Here is a 20,219-nt window from a genome sequence, read left to right on the forward strand (position 1 = left end):
TGGATTGGTGGGGGAACCATTAAGAGAGTGTTGATGGGGTGAGGAAGGTGTGGGAACCATTAAGTACTTTTTCCAATGCACATATTGCTCATTAAATCTGCCATACTTAGATAGATCTGTGAAAGAAGGAAAATGACACTTGAATGACTAAAATCGGATAAGAACTGTTGAAGATAGTTTTTTAAAGTATTAAATTTTCCGATTTTTTTCTGCCACAATTTTGAAATTTTGAAAATTTGAGTTTCCTTCATTTTTAAACCATAATTTCAACAAGAAAATGACATCTTAAGAGCATTTAATTTGTTTTACATACAGAAAAAGTATTTGTAAACTTGGGCAAAATGGCATTAATACAAGTATATATCATATGTGAATAAACGTACACTGAAATCACAACTTTGTCTAAAAATCAGTTGCGGCAGAAAACTTTTCCAGAAAAAGTCCCCCTAATTACGTATGCATATTTCTTGTAAAGCTCTTTCTATTCATGCCATCAGCATGAAATTTGGGATTTGTATGTTTCAATGGGTGCTGAATCCAATGTCACCATTCAAAAATTTGTAATAGGGCTACAAATATGAGATTCCAAATATATGCAAATGAGGCGGGCCAAATTATGCAAATGTACACGTAAAATATGAAAGAGAATAAAATAAACTGTATTTATTATAATTAGTCAAGTTATCTTTGAATTTTAAATTGTCCCTGCAACAAAAAACAAAACATTTTTGATTTTTCCAAAAATGCATATTTCTGATATGATCCTGTTACAAAAGACAAACTAGACAATGATGTCTTCACCATGACAACCACTAATGAACGTTTCAGTTCAGTTTTTCTCTGAAAAAAAGCAAGAGGAAATACTGTGTAAGTGTGGCATCTTTGGACCTGGTACCTATCTGATAAGGTAAGTAGTCTAAGTACTATCAATGACTATCATCCAGTCATAAACACTTGTTCAGTAATTTTGAACTCTTGGAATGAGTAGTTGAATAGTTGAGACATAAATCAGTGTGATGTGATGATTACAAAGACAAAGTACACTTTTGCCTGAACACAAGACAGTTCACTCAGTGTTTCTTTTGTTTTCTCTGTTGCTCAACTTTATCAAGCATTTTTCTTTTAAGTTGCACAAGTTTTTCTTCTTTTTCCCCAGGGTTACAAGGTGGAAGTGACTGTGATTGTGAAGTGGGTTCCTGTTCATCATCTGGAGGTAACATTTTCTCCAAGTTTTGCCTTAATTCATTCCATGTACATTTTTTTCCTTTACTTTGAAACTGATACAGTTGCCGCTCCAAGCCAGTTCTGACACCATGGACATTTTTCTGGTACCTGATTTGTGCCTGTAGATAGTCAAGTTTTTGTTTGTCATTTTTTGTTGCAAGGGCACTTGCAATGTCATCTTTTGATTTACATGGCCCTCCTTTCATTACTATATCATCAATTATCTTATCTTTTTGGTTGATTCTTTTTTGGTCAGCAAATAGTTTCTTCCTCTGCTTTTCTTCCAGCTCTCGGTACTTCTCCCTAACCAAGCGTTTTCTTTTCCTATAGGCCTGCAGCACACGAGGAGACTTCTGTCTTGCCTGTTGTTCTTTCTTTTCAGCATCCAGGGAATTAAGGTACTTGTATGTTTTATTTTGAGACCAGAGAAGTATCCCTTCCATAGCGACTGTATTGGCATTTGGCATATTCTTTTGTAGTCTGTCTAGTTTGGCAAACAAATTCTTTGAAGACAGATTGTGTAGAGGCATTGATGATGTTTCTGCTCTCACTGTCTGGTCTGCATCATAAAACCTACCTCCGGGTAGTTGGTCTGCCAATTGTCTTTCAACAACTGCCAGCATGCCAGTACAGATAATTGAAAGGAGTACTTCTACCTCTGCAACGTTATTTCTGTCTTCATAGAGTTTGTCATATAGATGGTCTTTCTTTGGTGGAAACTCGGGAAACAGAATTGCCGACCCAGACACCAGGTCACTGGCATCCTTGCTCCAGTCAGAGAGACAGTCCCTCAGTCTACTGAAATACTTTGGTGCATCCATTATGTGCATGTCACTGGTGACCATGTCCATGTATGGTGTTGTGATGTTTTTCTCCACGATACCAAGTGTATGAATACCAGTGACAAAAACTTGGTCTGTGAAGTCAGCTTCGACACACTTTATCAACTGGTTTTTCTCTGTAGTTGGCAGACTTTTGCAATAGTCAATGGTATCCTGGGCATGGTAATAAGCTGCAGTTGCATTCTTAAAGAGGCAGTTGAATCTATTTCCCCTGAATGATTCAAGTTCTATGTCCCTTTCACCAATGAAGGCTTGGAACTGGTTGGGGTGGCCAGCTGATTCATTTGCAGAAGGCCCAAAAGCATCACATAGTGATCTAATGGCACAGCTCGTCCCTGAATCCTTGTGAGCCCAAGTGGTGATGTTTTGTCTCCCAAGCTTGTGACCATTGCTCTCAATGACTTCCCATTCCTTCAGGGTGCTTTCTGCAATTTCTTGGAGTGCGAGTACAGGATGGGCAGCACAGTAGAGGTCACTGACACTGGAGAGCTTCTGTTTGGCATTGTCATCCAGCATTTCCCAATTTTTAACAACTTCTGGCACCACTTCAGTTCTCCATTTTGTATATTCTCCAGCGAAGTTTTTCATTACACTTGACCTATCTTGCATAAGGTTTTTGTGCTTGTACAGTAGTTGGTTTACCTTAGTAGCTTTAGAATTGTCCCCTTCAGATATTACAGCATTGGCCAATTCTTCAAATACCATAGCTGTGCCTGCCACTTGTGCTGCTGTGTCACCAGCAAAATGGTCTTGTAGACCAGTTGCTACAGTTCCAGACTCTGTGGTGGATAAAAAATTTATATATTTTCTTCTCATGCCTTGATTTTGCCTGGAAGTGCCATCGCTATGGAGGGTAACAAAACTGGTAGGAGATTCAATAGCAGCACCTGTAGCAGCTTTGGCCAGAATACCAGCCTGTGTCACCATGTACTTTACAAGTGTTGGCTTTGGTAACCTGCCAAGATTTAACCCAGCTAGATTTTTAACCACACTTCTTATGACATCACTAACATGTTGTGCTCCCACTCCTCTTGACAGTAGTTCATAGCAAACTAAGAGTACCTGGTCATTGTACTTCCCATTATTGAATGTTACAATATCATTGTCACACATCAAAATATCAAGTGCATTGCTTAACTCTTCATTTTGTCTCTTTTCTTCTTTCAGTTCATCAGTAAGCTCCTTCAATTTCTTGTCATCATCATCTTTTAATTTTGATGCAACACCCTTGTAATATCGAGTTTGTTCTTTCCATTGTTTCCTTTCCTTTGATAGCTGTTTCACAGTACCAGATAATCTTTCAATCTTCTCATTAAGCCTCTCTTCTACTTCAGTTAGATGTTCTATTCTTTCTTCACTTTCTTCGAGTATCTTCTTTTGCTGATCATTGACCTTTGATATTTTACTCATATCTCTCTTCCCTCTAGCATGGCCCACAGCTTTCAAATCAGCCAGAAGTTCTTGATTCACAGCTGTATATTCATCAATGGCCTTCTTCATAGTACTGGATTCACTCGTTAGATGTCTGTTACGATGCCTATTGTCTGTTGCTTCTTTTCTCAGAAATCTGTTTTCTAACAGATGAGTAGTATCCTCCTGGTCATCACATTCATCGAGTAACATCATATTCTCTCTTGTTAGTTTTGCAATCAATCTTTGGAAAGTTTCATCTTCTATTTCATCTAACTGTCGTGGTGGTTTGTACATCTTATGCTTGAACTCATCCTTTTCATTATTTCTTTTTTTTCCCAGGTTTTGTAAATCTTTCTTCACCTTACAGAAACTGGACCTTAATGTATGGCTGTTTGGAGGATGTTCCAGTTCGCACAAGTACTGTATCCAAACAGCAACCCTATACCATGGTACTTCTTTTTTCTCTTTGTAGCTGAACAGCTCTACAATGACTTCATTAGTTATTTCCAGTTTCTTTCCAGGCTCATCAAAGGCACAGGGATTGTTTAACCATTCTTCTGAGATGCCTACCGCAGTACAACACTCACCAATCTCAGGCTTTGCGATTTTAGGAGCTAAAACCTGATCATGTTCTCCTTTTGAACACTTTCTTTTTATTTTCTTACAGTAGTTTGACCAATCCCTTGGCTTGTCCAGAGTCAGTACATCAAAGATGGATTTTAGGCGTTCATGTTTTGGAAAGCCTTCATTATCAACACAGTTGATGATCTTTCCCAACTCACCAACAATCAGATGATATGGTTTCCAGTCATCTGTAAACAATCAAAACAGAGGAAATAAAATGACTTGTTGAACTCATAAGACTTGACTTGTATTTTTTGCAGAATAGAAATGTTTTAATGCAAACAGTAATACTTCAAGTTGTACATAAAAAGAAAAGAACGCATTGGATGAATTCACTATGTTCTTAGTTCATAAACAACCAAGAATTATATAATTTATTTGTGAAAGTCTAAGACAACATCACACAGTTTTACATACAATGATACATGAAAGGAAAACTAGTTAATATTCTAGTGTTTATAAACACACACACACACACACACAGACTCACAGATATACTGTACAGTTACTTACCAGGAGCAGCTAAATTGGTGACCAGCTCTGTAATTTGAGCATCTGTCAAGTATGAATGATGCACTGTCTCCATGAATCCAGTCACTTTGTAATCTATTCAAGGTAAACCAAAAAATGTGATATGGTCAAATTTATTTTCAATGGCTAGTTATAATTATATCACACTAAATATGATCAACTTTACATAAATTTGTGCTATTTAGTACTCCTAATTTTCTAGCTACAGACAAAAATACATGGCGATGAAAGTGAAATAGAGGATTCATCTCCTCACTTTGCTGATTGTCATAATCAAATGCACAATCATTCTGTGCAGCATGTAAAAATTTGAACCAACACTTTAAAAACAATTATAAGTTGACAATAATTACAAGAAAATTAAAAAAAATGAAGTCTGCATACGGATTTGTAAACTCTCCACAACATTACAACAGTGATATATGCTAGTGTACTGTTCTAATTTCAACTTACTGTAGTCTGTATACGTGTGACAAGTATCCAGGGCTAACCTCACACAAGTAGCGAAAATCGTTAAATATCAAAATATGGTTTTCTATTTTGTACTTAAACATGATACAACACTTCTTCCTGATCATTTTATTGTGAAAAAAAGTCAATATTGATCACTTTAACCAACTTCAGGCCACTGAGAACTAATGGTATGTGACGGTCACTGCGACCTGGTACATGAACAATGGCGTCCTATATCACTCGCTCAAACTCCACTCGCGTGTCGTTCCGAACTGATGGTTCACTAGTAAAACTAAAATCGTTAGTGCAGAGGACTCGGTCATTAAAAATCACTAAAAATACATGATTTGATAGAAAAAACACCAAATTTTAACATGAAAGTATCGTTTACCTGCAATTTCTCGAGCTTCTGGTAGCAAATTGACTGCAAACTTGAACTCTGCAGAACGAGGCTGTGACACATCGCACAATGTCATGACCTTTCAAATAAGGGATCATGTGACATAGGTCAGGTGACACAGTCCCCCTGCACTTTGAAAATGAAGTGGGAAGTCCATACAGTGAAAACCACAGGTACTCGAATCAATATGTATGATTTTAAAAAAAAATATGTATATAAATAAGACTTATTTATATACAATACATTTTTTTTCTACACATTGATTCGAGTACCTGTGGTGAAAACGGCCGATTTTTACCGCTGCGCGCAGTTGAATAAATGTCATTTTTTTAAGTTATTTGTTTTCCGGATTGCTTCCAAAATTTACTAAAAATTATTTTAACAGAAATATTGACCTTTTTGATGTTTTAGTCATAAAAATCCGACTTTTCAAAGCAGAGATATTGTCTTGTCAATGTCAGGGTTTATGCTGTGAACACACAGTGGCAGAAAATTTTTCAGTGCGTCTGGCGTGCCTACTTATTAAGAGAATGCTGAAGGGGTTGAGGGTGTGGCGGTGTGGGGAACCATTCAGGAAGTGCTGCTAGCAACCAAAGACTAGTTCTATGTTATGTTTGTACTATGTAGCATCTTGACTAATTCTGACTTCAATTGAATTTATTGATAATGATGCCAAATGTTGATCTAAAAAAAACGCTGATTAATACCTGTGACTATTCCTCAATATTTGTTTTAAAAATTTCAATTGATTTTTTACTTGCTGACACATGAATTTATTAATTCATAATTATATTATAATAACGAAGTTCATAGGAACATACAGACTAGCATCAATAGTTTTGTTTGAATTGGGTTGTGAACCGGAAAGATAGAGGGCGCTGTTACAAATTTATTATCTCACAACAGTTTGGCAGTTGGACTGTAAGATATGTCATGCCGTACCATTCTCACCGGCCTCCTCTCATCTCACCAACGACCGATGTGTGAGGGCGCCCCGTCACGGCATAGCTTACAGAGTATTTAGATATCAGTTGATGTTGATGTCTAAATTCCCTGATTAATAACTCTAACTATTTTTTACTTTTAATTTTGAATATTTGTTGTACTTGCTTAAACAGGAATTAACAAAGTGCTGATTACAATAATTAAATATTGAATACATTGGAAATAAAATCAGAATGGTATGGCGGGATGTGAATCACATCACATTTGCACATAGGAACGATAGAGGGCGCTGTTACAAATTTACTATCTCACAACTGTGACCATACATATATGTTAATGAGTCCACACCTTGTATGGTCTCTCCATTTCACTTTTAGTGTCTGGAGCTCTCAACAGGCATATTATAAAAATTGTATATTTTATGAAGACAGGGAGTAGATTGACAGACTAAGATACGTCGTGACATTTCGCCCTCACCGGCCTCCTCTCACACTGCGGATGTTTGAGTGCGCCCTGTCATGGCGTACCTTACAGACCAGGGGCGCGTTCGATTTGCACAATCATGATCATGATTTATCAATCACAATCATAATTTTGCATTTGATAAATACCAATCCCAATCATGATTGGTAATCATAGTAATCATGCCCCGAACCATGATTGCTGTGATTACAAGATGGCGGACAACGTAATCATAGGGGGATCGCACGCCCGTGGCTGACGGCAAGTTAGAAATGACGGAAAACATTATGTAAATAAATTGTGTTCGGTCTGATTGGTTATTTGTGATCATTGTAATCATTTTGTTGATGTAAAATCATTTAATTTATCGGCAATATGCGAAACTTTAAAAAAATGTTTACATGTAAGTAATCATGATCGTGATTGAGCGTTTTGTTTACAACCTCGTTTTGAGAAATGACGTCAGATTAATCACAATCATGTTTGGGCAAATCGAATGCGCCCCAGTAGATTGAGGGCTTTGTGCTTTCAGAATGACCTTGACATCATATTTGCATAGAGCACATAGAGGGCGCTATAATGAATTTTCCCAGGGGAAAGTTGTCAGGGTAGGGATGCCAATGCCATCACATAATATTTATACAGAGGAGGAGGTAGGTGCACTAATAAAAATCTATCTCATCACCTTTGCACCCAGGTGTAGATAGAGGGCGCTATATAAAGTTTATCACCATCGTTTTGGTGCTATATTAGGCATTTTGCACAAAATAACATACAAAGTGTGTTTTACCATTGTCATAACATAACATGGTGGTTGTCATGACAACACACATACACATCTTAGCCAGCACACCATATACATTGGAATTCATAAAATAAATCAATCAAATAATAATAACCTTTATGGTGAACTGAATTTATTTGAAATTTTTGTCACCTGCAATAAATTGATGCATGACTATAACTGTCAAATCAATTTAATTTTCATTTGAACAAAATAAAATGCTACAAAGTACAAATGTTGAAAAGAGAAATCAGTATACACATTATTCTAACTTATGGACAATCACCAGTCAAAATACATAGTTTACAAAAATCAACTTTTCATTCAAAAAATCAACCCACCCATCCTTCCATCCACCCATCCCTCCCCCCTGCATACATACATACATACATACATGCATACATGCATACATACATACATACATACATACATACATACACACACACACACACACACACATATACATACATACATACATACATACATACATACATACATACATACATACATACATACCTGTTTTGAAAAAGAAATGTATTTTTGTCAAATTCATTAAAATGAATGAAATGCACAAACATTAAATAATTTAAATTAAAAAAAATCAATCAATCAGCCACCCAACCAACCAACCAACCAACCAACCAATCTATCAAATAATTATGTAGAAATTCAAAAAGCACCACAATTAATAGTCTCGGTTACCCAGACTACAATGTACTCTGTATATATTTCATTGTCTCTATTTTTTTTAAAAATTGTCTTTGTTAAGCCTAAAAAAATTGTGTAGTTCCAATTATGCTTAATATTAGAATAGGTGGGGTAGGTAGATTTAATTCTTTTTTCATATGTGTGAGTGTCTAGTTCAGGTAGTTATGTTTTCTGTTGTTTTCCATATGGTCTCTGTGTTATTTGTTTCTTCTCATCAGATGTACAGCCATTATTCATTGGGAGAACAGTTTTATATTGTCATTTTTGTTGCTGTCAGTTTCTGCACCCACTATTTCTCGTGAGACTTCGTATTTGTTGTGATTTTAGTATTTTTTTCTTGAATACATAAAAAAAAGTTTAGGGTCAGAAATGAAAGTAGGTGGGGTCGGGAAGCTGGAACCAAACAATTTTTCAGGCCCTAGAAGACTAATACTCTCGGCAAGAATTGTTACTTTGTAATTTTACTAAAAATGTTGCTGTGGTTTAACTTTCCGTGATGTCATCTTGTAACAATCACTTATAAAATTCCTCATGCTTTCTGTTGGCATTGGAAGTCAGAGGAGTTTTGGTAACCATGACTACACAATGAGTAAATTTCCTGTAATGTAGCTTGATCAAAACGATTGCAATGTTGATATGGTAATGTTAATGTGATTAATCAATCAAAACAATGTATTGATAAATCAATCACTGGAATAATCATCAAATAATCAATTAAGATATCAATGTATAACAATCGATATTATTCACAGAGACAATTCATTTAAATGTTCATATATGTTTTGAAAAAGAAATGTTGATACAATAATCAAATAATTCAATAAAACTATATTACACAGGCTCCTGTGAAATTATAATATAATTTATTGAAACTATTACACAGGCTTCTGTGAAATTATAATATAACTTAATGAAACTATTACACAGGCTCCTGTGAAATTATAATATAACTTAATGAAACTATTACACAGGAACCTGTGAAATTATGATATAATTTAATGAAATTATTACACAGGCTCCTGTGAAATTATAATATAATTTAATGAAGCTATATAACACAGGCTCCTGTAAAATTATAATATAATTCAATGAAACTATTACACAGGCTCCTGGAAAATTATAATATAATTTAATGAAACTATTACACAGGCTCCTGTGAAATTATAATATAACTTAATGAAACTATTACACAGGCTCCTGTGAAATTATAATATAATTTAATGAAACTATGACACAGGCTCCTGTGAAATTATGATATAATTTAATGAAACTATTACACAGGCTCCTGTGAAATTATGATATAATTTAATGAAACTATTACACAGGCTCCTGTGAAATTATGATATAATTTAATGAAACTATTACACAGGCTCCTGTGAAATTATAAAATAATTTAATAAAACTATATTATGCAGGATCCTGTGAAATTAAATTATGTAAAAAAGTATTGCACTGACATCAATTTTCTTGTTGAGTCAAAATGAAGAAAACTGACATTCCTTGTGAGTCACCACATTGTATGTAAGAGATAGGGGAACACCAAATTTTCATTAGAAATTGTGTGTATCAGTGGAATGTATTATTTTGCTTTGCTGGTACACTGATTAGGCCTATCTGCCTATGCTTCCCCTACTGATGGTTAACACAGTGTTTCAGACTGTACAAATGTACTTCTGATTAGTGATAGACTTTCAGTTGACCTTCAGAGCTCCTGTCAAGGACGACAACTTGACCTTGACCTTGACCTTGACCAATCACAGCAACACAGCTAGGTTTGTTGATGTTATCGACATCCCGATTGATCTGACCAACAAAGCGCCCAAATTTATCAAATTTCTGCACTTTGTTATTGTTGCTATCACAAACGTAAATATTATCAAGAGTGTCAACTGCAAGTCGTCGGAGGTTATCAAATTCACCATCCTCATCACCTTTGTGGCCAAATTGAAACAGGAATTGACCATCAGCATTGAACACTTGTACACGCTCATTGTCAGAGTCGGACACAATGACGTTATCCTTACTGTCAATGGCAATGGACTTTGGTCGACTGAACTGGCCTTCCTCTTGCCCCTCCCCACCGAAGGAGTGACGGTACTCATATTTCCCATCGTTACCTTGTTTATAGGTATGAATACAGTGACCATTGCAATCGACTACATAGACAATACCTTTGCTGTTGACTGCAATACCACAAGGATTTTTGATCTGCTCTTCACCGAAGGTTTGGTGTACTTTACCATCACGGTTGGTAACAAGCACAGCTCTGCTATGATCATCAGTAATGAGGTAGTCATCATCCTGTACAGAAATGCCTCTTGGACAAGGTGGAGTGGTCGGTCCCTTAATGGTGACATTCTCAGGACCATTATCAGTGTCAAGGTTAAGTCGTATAATCTGATTCTTGCTCATATCAGTTAGTACGACGACCTTGTCCTTAGCTGCAATGCTGTGTGGCTTGAACTCTTTATGCAGTGTTACATTCCAACACAGTCCCCATGCTTTGAACTCGAATGGAGAACCACTGATATGTTTGTTCTTCACTTTCACAGACACCGTATACTGGCCAGCTTTTTCTGCAGTAAAAGTGGTTGAATGGGTTCCAAAAGCACTTGTCTTTGTTGTCTCTCCACACCCATGATCACGTCTCTGTCCACCTGGCACCACATCAAGACGTCGAACTTTCTTGTCTGGCCCCTTCACTTCAGCAACCACATGCTCATCTTGTAAATCTAACATAATCTGTACAGGGTTACAACATCTTCCGTCACGAGGAAGTCCTTTGGTTACGATGGATGATTTTGACGGCTCTGACTGCAGATTAACATTACCGAGATCACCATCTATCTTTGGGAGACTTTTAGGAGGACAGTATCGTGGAAGGAAGTTGAGTGATGGACGTGTTTCGATAACCTGATTTATTTTGTCGAAAATCTCTTGATTGCACTGAGAAGTCTCTAAGTTATCACTCTCAGTTGTCTGTATCTTCTTTTCTGTCTCATCCAGCTCTGATGCTAGTTTTTCCAAAACAGACTGATAACTCTCTAATGTGACCTTCTTTTCTTCATACTTCGCCTTTAAGGTTTCGTGAAGATTTTGACTCATCTTCTTCACCTCTTCTGTCAGTCTTTCAGTTGTCTCTCTCTCTTTCTGCCATACCGCATACACTTGTTTGTCATAATCTATCTCAATATCCTTTAGCAAGTCTTGTCCCTGTTGAATCTCCTGTTTCAGACGTCCTCTTTCTTTGCTCAAATTGCTCAACCCATTCTTGTTCTCTTGTGTACACAGTGCAGCACTGGCCATGATGGTGCCTCTTAAATCACCAGTTCTAATCCCTGGTAAAGCTATAATCAGAATGAATATAAATATTTCAATTACTCTTTACAAGTAAATCTAAGCAGCATCTACTGGCACAGTATAACTGATCAATTGTATATTTGTAATATTAATCATATCTACATAATATATTGTATATTTTGATTAATGTTAGTACCTTGCTGTGAATTTCTGTACATTAATATGTGAGGGGACAGGCCCAGACTAGCTATTTCCTGACTCCCCATTCACCCACTGTTATAGTTTATACTTATTTGGGTAAATAAACTGATTATTATTAGAGATAAAGGAAAAACAAGAAATGCATATATCTAATTAAGAGAATTCTTCATGATTATAAATTCAACTTCCAGGCCAGAACACTATGAACTTTGAACTCTGAAGGGCAGAATAGTAAAACACAGGCAAAATTCAACTTCCAGGCCAGAACACTATGAACTTTGAACTCTGAAGGGCCGAATCGTAAAACACAGGCAAAATTCAACTTCCAGGCCAGAACACTATGAACTTTAAACATTGAAGGGCCGAATAGTGAAACACATGCAAAATTCAACTTCCAGACCAGCGCACTATGAACTTTGAACTCTGATTCATGAAACACCTTTAGCTTTCTAACTGTTAATTTTCTTATTCACACTTCCACCTTTTTCCTGCTTTTCTGTTGAACTGAGCTTGTAACACCAGGGTTCCCTCTAGGCCACTTTGATGTACCATTGACACACACAATTTGTAGTGATGCACCAACATTTTGTGTTCCCCTATCTCTTAGTTACTATGTGGTGACTCACAAGAAATACCAGTTTTTATCATACTGACCCACAACAAAATTTGGCTATCGTTAGAGGGCATATTATTTCCCTAGATTTCCTTTTATATTAATTACTGATGTTCTCTCATTTGCTTAGTCCTGTCTGCAGATGGTGTACGGAATGCGACACTGAGATGAGAGGGACACTGTCTAAATCGAGTCCAGACTTATTCTGTCTGCGAGCAGGACTATCATCAATCCGATTAAAATCCAATGTAGATGTTGGCTAATCATTCATTGTTAATTTACATCGGTATTTTTGCTTGAATTGACCTTCGTATTACATGTTTATGTTTTGGTCCTGATAACCGACTCCTATACAGGACCAAATCATAAACATATATCACAAGCAAAAATACCATTCCAAATAACAATGAATGATTAGCCGACATCATTTGCTGACCCTAGGATACTCTGTTGTTAACACAACCACTGGTCAGACTTTTGGAAACTGTTTAAAGTTGACTATTTTGTGGCCATCGGTTTTCATTTGTTTTAAACCACACAGTGACACATGTATACGCGGTATGCATGCATGTATATATTACACCTTCTACCCAATTCTTTGTAGTTTGTATAATAAGCCCTGACTCAAATGTGCGTAGTATTTTTATAATAACTGAACTTATCAAGGTCATTGGCACCATATATTTACAATAAAGTACAACACAGATATATAAATAGTCACCTATATCGCTTCTCTTCTCTCCATTAAATGCTGACCACGCCCAGATTAATCGTCTAGTCTGTGATGGGGACGTGGCAAATCTGTGTTTATTTAATACACTTCCGGGTTACTAATAATTGTGTACATTTTTAGATTAAAAATTCGTTGACAACACACAAGAAACTTGTAGTATTTGAAGCTATATCATAAACATGTCTATCATTAAATGACATTCAGTAATTGATAGTGGACGATAAACATATTTGGATTACCTTTGAAGAATTGAGTTTTGACTGAAAATACTATTGTTTTTGGGGTCAAATTAGGACATGTAAAGAGGCAATGATATAGCGCCACCAACGGGCGGAGTACCTCCTGACTCCGATTTGCCCAATCATTTAACGTGTGATTAATCTGATGTCATTTCCCGAAACGAGGTTGTAAACAAAACGTTCAATCACGATCATGATTACATACATGTAAACATTTAAAAAAAGTTTCGCACATTTTCGACAAATTAGATGATTTTACATCGTCAAAATGATTACAATGATAACAAATTACCAATCTGCCCGAACACAATTTATTTACATAATGTTTTCCGTCATTTCTAACTAGCCATCAGCCAAGGGCGGGCGATCTCCCTATGATTACGTTGTCCGCCATATTGTAATCACGTCAATCATGGTTCGGGGCATGATTACTATGATTACCAATCATGATTGTGATTGGTATTTGTCAAACGCAAAATCATGATTGTAATTGATTGTGCAAATCGAACGCACCCCTGTTATTAGGCTCAAGTGTCGGTAAAACGACATGTGAGAATTAACGAAAAGTTATATTTGTAACCCAAAAAACATACCCACTTTTGGAGAATCTGACGGCAATAAACAGCAAGTAATTACGTTTCTGAAAATATACAGTCTTAGATATTTATCATCATTATTTCCATAATCTTTTTTTAGAAAAAGGCCATCATTTATCTCTCACGAACCTGTATCTGGGCGATAGAGGGCGATATAATCTGTGTAACTGCTGTGACCAGTTTTAGTATCACATGTCCTTTAGGTGATATGTTGGGAATGGTGACAAAGACTGGAGTATGCAGTCGAAATTTTAAGTAACAATCCTGATGTTTGTTTTGGAACAAAAGTTTAATGGTTTAGGGGTTGTGATTTATAGAAATGAAAACAAAGAATAAAAAATAGCTGTTTTCACCCTTTAATTCCACACTAAAATAAGATCATTTACAATACCTTACTAAGTCAAAAAAATAATAATGTACACTCGATTACATATTCGTCTAATATACTGATAAGACCATGCATTGTAATCTTTGATAATCCATTGTATGATAATGGATAAACTCAAATATAATAATTGATAATACTATATAATCATTGATATTATCATACAATGAATTATCACATTGTGTGTATATTCTTACATTATCGTCTGGTCATTGATAATACCATGGATGATAATTGATATTTCTCTCAACGATATCACATAATATCATATAATGAAAATTCACATTGCTAATCAAAGAGAACAATTTTTGACATGAGGACTTTTTTGAAATTTAATATAAAATCATTCCACCAAAACCCATTTATCTTAAAATATTATAATACAAGTTTAACCCTAAAATCTAATATAATTTCACAATTGCTGAACACCAGAATAGCTTGTATGTATGTATGTATGTATGTATGTATGTATGTATGTATGTATGTATGTGTATGTGTGTGTGTGTGTGTGTGTGTATGTATGTATGTATGTATGTATGTATGTATGTATGTATGTATGTATGTATGTATGTATGTATGTATGTGAGCATTTGACCGTAATCTTGTGTAATATGAATCAAACCAATTTTATGTAAAACCGTTTAATCAAATTTATTTGATAAAGAAAGTGCTTTAATTTGTTAAAGTGGTGTTCACATTAAATGTTCACAAGCTACAACTTGAACGCTTTTTTTTTTAATTTGTTAGATATGAATTAATCATAATATTGTACACCGAGAAGGGTATTGAATCACCTGTGGGAAAACATATTTGTGTAGCAGTATGCAAGGTGCAACATAAACTGATTAAAATCCGATGTAGTGTACACGGGACGAATACAGCTGTTACATTTACGGTTGTTTGTTCCTTTGTGAGCGCTAGTTACATACTGTATGTATGCAATATATCCAATCAAATTGATGTTAAAGTCCATCTAAAAGTGTGCACCCCACTGAATCAAGATTTCAACTGATTATTATACTACTTATAGATAAAATAGACATGTAATTTACATTTTCAATATCTAATTATTAACATTGTAACAATTATTAGTGAACAAATCTCCAGTTTCAGGTAGTGCACAAACATTGTCAAAGATGAGAGAGAACATGATGTTTCCTCTCTGTAGATGATTGTGATGCAGTGGAGAGGAATAGGGAACTTGCAAACCCGCCATGTTGAATGTTGCATCATGGGAAATGTGATAATAAATATGTTAAATTCCAACTGTTATCTATAAATTGATAGACACTCTAAATTTGAGAACTAGCCATGTATACTAGTCGGACTTTATTGTGAAAAATGTTCTTATCCGATTAAAAATGTCCTTTAAAAGAGGTACAATACACGACATACCTATTCGTGTGTGTTCTGCTATATTTATTGCATTACAGTTTGAGAAAGGGGTGTACTCCCATAGAAAGGTATTTGGTTATGTAGCACCTAAATTGGTCACTTTTACATGAAGAAATAAATAAACAAGAGTTTACTTTTCATCTACAAATTCCCTAATCACGGCAATCATCGTCACGCATTAGAAATACTGTTACAACATCAGAATAAAGGTACTTGGCCGGATGATTGTGACTTGACATTCCTCATATTGAATTATACATGGGAAGATTTGAGGCTTGACCACATACCCTGTCTGAACATTTGGGGAGTACTCTAACCCCCTCAGATTATAATATTGATTTTCGATGACGAATCTTTTTGTGTATTTCTTGCTGATTATTTTCACTCTGAAGAAATATCTTCATTACTTATTGACAATTTATTTTCATCATCAATGTCTTAATTTTCATCTTGCTGTTTATTTTTTGGATGTTTGGAATTTTTCATCGAAGATGGGGTGTTAGCGCCATCTGTAGATACATTTACTTGTTGTTTCATGTTGCGACACTGAGTGACTTCTTGTTTTCAATTCTTGTGAGTTTGGACATTAACATCTGGACTGCCATTTGGTGTTACACCTACCGAGGTTACATTATTGCTAGGTTGGACTTCACCCTTCATTGAGATGTCATTTGATGTTGAAACTCCCAAGGTGGCTACATCATTGTTAGTTTTGACTTTATCTTCGTGTGAGCCGTCATTTGATGTAGAACCACCTGAAGTTGCATCGTTGCGAACTTGGACTTTATCGTCAAAGCTCTCATTTGATGTTGATTCTTCAGTGGTTGCATCATTGTGAGTTTGGACTTTATCCTGTTGTGAGTTATCATTTGGTGTCGAACCTCCTGAGGCTGTACCATTGTGAGTTTGGTCTTTATCGTCAAAGCTGTCATTTGATGTTGACTCTCCTGAGGTTGCATCATTGTCAGTTTGGACTTTATCATTCTGTGTGCTGTCATTTGATGTCGAACATCCCAAGGTTGCATTATTGGGAGTTTGGACTTGATCCTCGTGTGAGCCATCATTTGACGTCGAACCACCTGAAGTTGCTTCATTAAGATTTTCTTTTTTTTCCTGAAGTGAATCAATGACCAGGAATGCACCATAGCAAATATCCTGTGAAATAAAAACATAGTCGAAATCATTATGTGTACACACTGATAGAAGTGACATCTATCTATCTATCTATCTATCTATCTATCTATCTATCTATCTATCTATCTATCTATCTATCTATCTATCTATCTATCTATCTATCTATCTATCTATCTATCTATCTATCTATCTATCTATCTATCTATCTATCTATCTATCTATCTATCTATCTATCTATCTACACACATACATACATACATACATACATACATACATAAAACACAAATACATACATACATATATAGTACAAAGTGAAGTGTTTCTGTTTATTGTATATGTTCAAATGAAACTGCTTTGTGTGTATCTGTCTGTCTGTGTCTTTCTGTATATTATATATATATATGGATAGAACCTGATATATATAATATATATATATATATATATATATATATATATATATATATATATATATATATATATATATATATATATATATATATACATGTATGTATGTGTGTATAATGTATGCCTAGTCCCGAATATTGTATTGTTTTTGCTGTTCATTTAATTGTAAACTTACTTTTGAAAAGTCCAGCATGACATGATTTACATCAATGTTTTCAACACAATATTTAGAATCATGAAGTACATGAACAGCAGTTGTCAGGTCATTTATGATAAGTTTGATATCGTCTGTATTGAGACAGTCCCAGTCAGTGAAATTAGACAATGTTGACAAGGTGCCACTGCTAGACAGGTCCTCAAATATAGTTTGCCAACCGAGACGTAATTTTCGTGTCATTCTTAATTGTTGTTGTCTGTATAATTTTGGTAAACCTAGCAAGAAAATAAGTAGAATGAAAGTTTTTCCTGATATTACGACTTTCCCCATGTTTTTTAAAAAAAAATTATATTCATATTTTTCTCCTAATTATAAATTAAAAAATAATCAACAATTCCAATTCTTTCTGAAACATTTCAGTAAATCTAGTCAATGATACAGTGACACAAATTTAGTCTGAGACCAATCTGTATGGCGTACATTGGAGTAGAGAAACAACAAACCATTAGTCATAAGCCAATCGATTTTTTAATGAATTTGCTATATGTCTCACCATTTCTGTAGCTTGTGAGAATTAATTCCGTGATTGTCATGTTACTATTGAGGGTCATTATCCGATAAATTAGCTAAACTAAAGTACATAGTTCAATTAATATTCCATATGCAACCAAGTACACTGGCTATATACTGCAAATGACTGAATGTTCTCAGTCATGCAGATAGAAAGTTAATAATGCTAAAGTTGCCACTTAAAGAACCAGATAGTCCAGTAGGATTGATTTTAATTACTTCATAATATACTGCAATGTTGTCAAGTTATGCAACTGCTTAATTCTAAACTACACATGCAGGATAGTAAAATACTATGGTATGCTTTTTCGCTATAAGTGAAAAAATAGAGATTCAACCAACCGTCATCTCCTTTTTCTTTCTCCAAACGTTTTACAAATCTTCTCAGTCGTCTCACATCAATGAATGTAAATTCAGATGTAGAAAATGAATACAGGAAAGGGTTGATCATTGAATTTAATGGGAGAACAACCGCAGCAAACCATGAATAAACAATACCCGACATCTTTATACCAGCTACACCAACAAAGGTTACTATGGTGATTGGTAACCATGTCAACAAGTTGGTGCAAATGATAGCTAGAATCATCACCAGAATCTTACGGCTGTTACGTGATTTACGATCACCACCTATTGCCTGTCCACTCTTACGATTCTTGTTGAGAATAATGATATAACAAACTACTATCACAGCTACATAAAACATATCTAAAATTGTGAACATCGTAAAAGAATATTCCCAACCTAAAGGTCTATCATGTCGTAGGTGAAAGGGCAAACAAACGGTGTTGTCTCCGTAAAAGAACTCTCCAAAATAGTCGATCGAGGAAACAGGTATGATTGCAAACAATAAGTTAACAACAACTCCTCCCGCTATAATACCGCTAGCCGTTTTAAGAGGTACCCGTATCATTTTAAAGGGATTTGTAAGAACGACACATCGTATCAAGGACATGGTAGTTAGTATGTAGAGTGCCATTTTGCTACACACTGTTGCTAAGATACCAAGGAATTTACACATTATGCTTGTACGCCAAAGCAAATCTTGAGTTACATATTCACTCCCATAATATGTATCCACACTTGCGATGGAAACCAAATACACACTCATAAGCAGATCAGTAATGGATAAAGCCAATATCATAAATGAATCTGTCGACATACGTGACTTGCGAGGCATAGACTTTAGTCTCCAGCCAATACAGTATATATTCAACAAGAGTGATATCAACCCAATTACCCATGCTATAATGCGAACACCATTATTTGGTAATAGGGGTTTGCAAGACCTGAATACATTTGCCTCTGGCAGACATTCGGCTATATTATCATCCTCAACTCCAGCTACACAACAGAGGGCGTAAACATCAGAATATCTGAAAGGCATATTTAGAATAGCATTATCTTGCTATCGATCTTACACTTGTCAAATAAGAACAACTTTAAAGTTAGCAATTCACTTGACCAACGAAGGTCTTTTGTAAATTTAGAAATTCATTTTAATATTACCTATTAAATTATATTATCTATTAACAACGTTAAACAATTTGGTAATTTGATATGTCTTTGCATAAACATTCATCACAAAAGAAATCGCAATGTATAATTATGAATATGGAATTAAAGTTTACGGATATTTGTATTGTGTACGAGATTTTTTAGTATACTTACAATATGTCCAGGTTTACTAAATCAGAAAAAACATCTTTCCAGAAATGAATGATACGATTATGTCGAATATCCCTAGATACACAAAAAATGAACACTTTTAAAGAGAAAGGTAAAGAAGAAGCAGTCTGTGTGTTTCTCTCTGTGTGTGTGTGTTTGTTTGTTTGTTTGTTTGTTTGTTTGTTTGTTTGTGTTTGTGTTTGTGTGTGTGTGTGTGTGTGTGTGTATGTATGTATGCATGCATACTCATAGTACATGCTAATAAAACATACAAAATGTATAGTAACCAATTAAGGTAAAGTGGTCTAACAATCGAAATATCTAGCCTGAAAAGTGAAACATATATTAAGAATATCGCATATCTTACTCATGGAAAACATTTCAAATTCAGTTTTGATAAAGAGTTAGTGTTGTCAATACTCACAATAGTTTAAGTC

The 20,219-nt window shown here is 35.2% G+C and overlaps 1 protein-coding gene across 1 annotated transcript; it reads right to left on the minus strand.

Annotated features, from left to right (window-relative positions):
* Positions 1 to 10,063: 10,063 nt before the first annotated feature.
* Positions 10,064 to 13,282, minus strand: LOC144450009 (uncharacterized). Its single transcript, XM_078140576.1, has 2 exons — positions 13,222 to 13,282; positions 10,064 to 11,733 (listed from the first exon to the last, which is right to left on the minus strand). The coding sequence occupies exon 2, from the start codon at positions 11,690 to 11,692 to the stop codon at positions 10,064 to 10,066; it is 1,629 nt and encodes a 542-aa protein (XP_077996702.1). The 5' UTR covers positions 11,693 to 11,733; positions 13,222 to 13,282.
* Positions 13,283 to 20,219: the final 6,937 nt, after the last annotated feature.

The sequence above is a fragment of the Glandiceps talaboti genome, chromosome 19, assembly GCF_964340395.1.
Source record: "Glandiceps talaboti chromosome 19, keGlaTala1.1, whole genome shotgun sequence".
Lineage (NCBI taxonomy): Eukaryota > Metazoa > Hemichordata > Enteropneusta > Spengelidae > Glandiceps > Glandiceps talaboti.